Source organism: Centruroides sculpturatus, unplaced genomic scaffold (assembly GCF_000671375.1).
Source record: "Centruroides sculpturatus isolate CEXI.00-Female unplaced genomic scaffold, Cexi_2.0 scaffold533, whole genome shotgun sequence".
NCBI lineage: Eukaryota > Metazoa > Arthropoda > Arachnida > Scorpiones > Buthidae > Centruroides > Centruroides sculpturatus.
In genome coordinates this window covers 409,683-415,335 of record NW_019384875.1, presented here as the reverse complement: position 1 = coordinate 415,335, position 5,653 = coordinate 409,683, and the positions used below count along the sequence as shown (strand labels likewise).

General features: G+C 30.8%; 1 protein-coding gene across 1 annotated transcript; it reads right to left on the bottom strand.

Moving 5' to 3' along the window:
* Positions 1-2,811: 2,811 nt before the first annotated feature.
* On the bottom strand, positions 2,812-5,443 carry LOC111630958 (patched domain-containing protein 3-like). Its single transcript, XM_023375126.1, has 4 exons — positions 5,363-5,443; positions 3,660-4,677; positions 3,266-3,580; positions 2,812-2,988 (listed from the first exon to the last, which is right to left on the bottom strand). Exons 2-4 carry the CDS (start codon positions 4,672-4,674, stop codon positions 2,963-2,965), a joined length of 1,356 nt encoding a protein of 451 aa, XP_023230894.1. The 5' UTR covers positions 4,675-4,677; positions 5,363-5,443; the 3' UTR covers positions 2,812-2,962.
* Between the last annotated feature and the right edge of the window lie 210 nt (positions 5,444-5,653).

Here is a 5,653-nt window from a genome sequence, read left to right as displayed (position 1 = left end):
GCATCTAAAATAGCGCAGTAGAAGCCGTTCTTCCGGTTAAGCCTTAATGCTCTCCCTCACCCCCCCGCGTTGGAATTTCGAAAAATCCCTTCTTATTGTGCATTGCCATGGCATTCCCTACTAAAACGCAGATAAAAACAAAAAATCGCATCTAAAATAGTAGAGTAGAAGCCGTTTTTCCGGTTAAGACTTAATCCTCTCCCTCTCCCCCCCGCGTTGGAATTTCGAAAAATCCTTTCTTAGTGTGCGTTTCCATGACGTACCCTAACTGTGTACCAAATTTCACCTCTTTAGGTTAAGCGGTTTGCTCTGGGCGATGATGAATCAGTGAATGAATGAATGAGTCAGTCAGGACAAGCAATTTTATATATTTAGATTGTTTAATGAATAACAACTTTTTCACTGACTTATCATTAAAGTCGTATTATAAATTCAAATGAACGTGATCACTAAACTTTTACTATAGTTTGGCGTGGGTTCACATCTTGCCAACAGGATGGCCATGTGGAATATTCCGGGTTTTTGGTCACGTTAGTAACAATTAAATGGGAGCCAGTTTTACATAAATAACCTATTTAGAGGCATTTTCTCCTTAGCAGATTTTACACGTGTCCAAATTAAACAAAATAAACGTTATCATTAATTTTTCGTCATCTCTAACGATGACCTTTTTCACAGAAGTAACCTTTTGTTTGAACTGATAACTAAAATATTTAATTCATATATTACATATAAAATAATACATAACTTGTATTATTTTATACATGTTTAATTTGTTCTAACGATAAAATATAGTTTACATGAGAATAATTATAAAATAATATTTAAAAATTATTTCTGTTTAAGTTCAGTTCTTATTCTAAACTTAGAAAATAAATAAGACGAGATATATTATTTTCTTTTAATATTTATCTATTAGAGCTGTAATTGTATTTGTGATTACGTTAGTAGTGTATTTACGTTTAAAGCTGATTCTTCTGATATACAAAGTCATGACGGTGACCTATATATACAAAAAATGACTGAGTATAGGCCTATATACAGAAATCAAAGTTGTCGATTTTCAGGTTTAATTTTTCCACTTCCTTAACACCTGTGATTAGTCCGAATATTCTTTTCGATAGATACTTGTTTTCTTAATTATTATGTAAAATTTCAGCTTTTTCTATAAAGGGATTGTCGAAATATAAACAATCGAAAAGTGCTAAAATCGCCAAAGGCGTTGGATTTTCTTTTTCTTTATTCTTAAAGAAAAAATTGTTGGAACTAGACAGCTTAGAGTTGAACTCGTTATTAGTGAAATGATGACAAAACTCCTTATTTCAACCACCCTGAATCATCCAAAAACGTTAGGTTAGGTGGGGCTGGGTTCATACTAAAACTTTCCTATCAAACTTTCCATTCTCCTTGGTCATAAAAATATTAGGTAAGTAAAAAAAGCAGAACATAAAACATAACAACCAGAATAAAATTTAAACATAGCAATAACACATAACTTTATGAGCCCTCACAAGGGACTAGACTTTATGAGCCCTAAATGGGACTTCTATTAGCCCATTTATAGAGACTAACCCCAGACCACCCTTCTCAACATAACATTCTTGGCCTTTTTGTGCTCTCCGAGCGGTAAAGGGCCTTAAACCTCCAAAAAAATCCGAGTGGATAGGTCAAAGTTCACGAGAGGATTTACTTCTATCACTTAATTTAATACTTATAAGGATAATGTTGAATAAGAACGAATTATTTTNTCATGATCTGTCTGTACAAGTATGAACACTTTCTCATATTTTATTTTTTATTCACACTGTTTTATGTAGGTTATGTTTTAATGGAAAACTAACAGAATTAATTACACATTTAATCCTCAAACAATATTCAATTTTCAAATATAATTTAATAATATAAACTTCTCAAAAGTAAAATCGCAACACCACGAAGAAATGGGCGTGGTAACATGCACATTGCACGACCGGTAGAAGTGAGAGACATATGCAATAATAAAATACACCTGTTTATTAATTAACAAATTCTGCCTTTAAAGGGAGATATACAGGCCGCTATATGGCAAGGCATACTAACAATAAGGCAATTAATGGTTGCCTGTCTCGTCCCACAGCAGTTAATTAGTGGTATTTAGCTCACTCTCATCTTTGAGGCATTTTCTATGCTTTAAAAGTTTCGCTGCCACAAATCATCGCTGATAACATTTATGGCCAGAGTCAGCTACTGGTTTTTATAGTCCAAAACTGAGTATAACTCGATGCATACATAAACTTAACTATTTGTGTATCTCCGTCACCGCTACTGGTCCTGAAATTTTCTTGTGGCTATGGGTATTCCTTCTCGGTGTTGAAATTTCTATTTTGAGAAGTCTATTGATTCGAGTTTAAGATAATGATACGCATACGGTATCGTTATCTTAAACTTAATTATTGGACACATTTTTATTCTTTTGATCTGGTTGATGAAAATGTATGTACAGATGAAAGTTTACAGGTTAATTATTTAAGACGTGTGAAACCTGGATATGTATTTAATTTTATAATATTTTTTTGTAATTAAATTTTTAAAATTATGCACTATTTTTCATCTGTTATATTGTATTCCTTTCCTTCGCGGCACATCAATTACTTGTATTTATTTGATTCATTGCATTATAAAATCACTGCCTTGACTTTAATTTTCAAAATAATGAGAGAAAGAGAGTAACAAGTTTCTCTTTTATTAGTCAAAGTTACTAATGAAACAATTTTCATAAGTAACATTAACGTTTGAAGGTATATTTCTCAATTAAGAAGAATATGCGTGAAAATTAATTAATTAATATCGTTGAATTGGAAAGAATTTTGCAAGATTTCATTGATCTCGAGTAGTTGTCTCCTGAGAATTATCTTCAAGTGCAAAACCATTGGAAATCATCACAGGCAAAATAATTATATGGGTTACATAGTTGTTACGGTTCTCAATTTCCATCGGCGGTAATTGTGGCTATATGATTCAGAAACTCTTCGGCAAAACACTGCACCATTATGCATTCCACCGGATTTTAGATGTTTTGGAATAGTGACACGGATTTCAATGCTTGGTTAAACTGGAAACATTGTCACTGTTTTTATCATTTCTTTAATTAATTTCCAGAAATTTAATCTTGCATTTTCCGTGATAAAGCTAATAATTTTTCATGTCACGTTTCGTTATTCAGTAAATAAAGTAAAATATATATTTAAATACAACTATTTAATTTTGAAAATAACTTATTGCTTACCGGATAATCGAAAAGTAAATGGATGAAGTCTCTTCTCTTCTCTGTATCCACTTAATGCCATGCAACCACCGAAAAATGTTATTTGAAAAATATAAGCGAAGAATATGCAAGCTGCAGAATAATAGCAAAATAATTTTACAACAGGAAACAACATTGTCATTCCAATACAATATGCAAGAAAGTTCGTCAAAGAAGTCAGTGTGATGGAAACTCCGGCTTCGCTGAAAGTATAAGCAAGTCGATCTTCCACATTACTTTTTGGATCAGTAATCCTCCAACACGCTATCAACACATAAGCATCGTCTATCTCTGTGACTAACGATATAAACCATTTTAAATATAATTACTGCACCCTGTGAATGAATAAATTAAAATCTATCGTTAAAATACTCACCGATAACTAAATATGGAATGCAAATATTCCAATACGTGCTTTCTATCTGAAATATTCCCATTAATCCAAATGAAGTTAGTATTGCCAAACCAGCCGATACAACACTTGCAAGACCGAGCCATGGTTTACTTCTAATCATCGGGACACTCAAACAACTGATGATAGAAAATAGAGATATAAAAATAACGACTGCAACTATTCTTGATTTTATATCATAAAACGTTATTTTTGAGTGTCTTATTGCCATCCACAAGGGATCAAACAAAGGATTTATATATTGAAATTCGTGATTTACTATATTTCTAAAAGCTGCTTTGGTCCACTGTTCAAACCATTCTTTTTTCCATTTCGTACTAACATCAAATGGGTATATTAATCTCATAGCTTTTACTTTTTCAACATATCCTTTACTATTTGTTTCAACTCCACCTAAATTTAATGAATACATATGATACGATAAAGTCAGCATATCTATCTCTACAGGAAATTCGATTCTTTTACGTTTAGCCAATACAATATCCATGTTCGATATCAAGTATGAAATTGGATTTTCGAAACACTTTTTATGAATAATTCCACATATATTGTGATATCCAATCTGATCATTGTTAATGGAAATATTAATATTTTTAACGATTTCATCCAATACCTTTATCTCCTTAAGTATGTCTTTATTCATCATGTTTTCATTCAAATTATTTGGTAAGAGATAAATCATTAGGCCTTTAGGAACACTAAGACATCTTACAATATCAAAATTTTCAGAAGAATTGAAAGGAAAAGTTTTTTCGATAAATATCTTCGTGTCTACAGTTTTACCACTATCTGGTTCAAGAAGATTTTCGATATTATCATTTAACTTCAATTTAAATATTCCAAAGCCAAAGGAAAGTGAAAACAGCAAAGGTACTATTATAAAATACAATGGATGTCTTGCAATTTGTTTTCCTAAGTTTTTAAAAGACTGTGTTATAAAACTTTTTATGTAATCTTTTTTCTTCTTTGTATCCTTCATATTCTGAAAAATATAGAAAATTTTATAAATTAACCAATGAAAAATATAGAAAATTTTATAAATTAACCAATAAAAATTATTTTATTCTCAAATACTTTATGTAGTATTTGAAAATAGTGAATTTTTATAAAACATTATTTATGTTTGTGCTAATTAATACTTATAAATAAAAACTTACTTCAAAGTTTATTGACATTTTGATAGAAAAGTAGACATTGTTAGTAAATGTAATATAATTGAATAATTTGAATAAAATATATTCTTAATACAGTGTTTGAAAAGCTTATTCAAATAAAAGGTATGATTATAAACATTAATAATATTTTACGTAATCATTCTCTATCTTAAGTTTATTATTTATCATTAATTTTTCTATAAATTCACTATCTCATTATATATTTATGTATAAGTATCTGGATTTCGTTATTTTTTGTTAATTGTTTTGAAGTTTCTCGAAATTTCAAATACAATATTATACAAATTATCGGCTGGAAAGGTAGTATATATTACTACCGCTGGAAAAAAACTGAATCGACACTCATGTCTTATAGCATCACTGCAAATTCCTGTATGCTTTGTTACAGAAATCAAGTGAAAACAAACCAGTGTTATAATATACAACTTCTAAACGGAAACGAAATGCGAGAGAAGAATCTTTATGGAAACTATTACGGAATCTTTTGCTTACCAGTTTAAATAAACAAGCCCATGCAAATTAGGTATTGTGTATCTAATATCAAACTGCTTAAACACCAAGAGATGTTTTATGTGTCTTAACTGCCAACAGTGGATCCTGATATTGACACTTGAAATTGCTCATATCAGTGCGTTGCTGAAAAATGTTCTCGCCGTTTTATTGCCCTCACGATGGACGTTCACAGTACGCTGTAAGATATGGTATTTGTTTACAAGAGAAACTGTAAAAACTTTAATACAGAAGTGGGAGTCCACGATTACCTCTGGATCCGAAGACTCGACG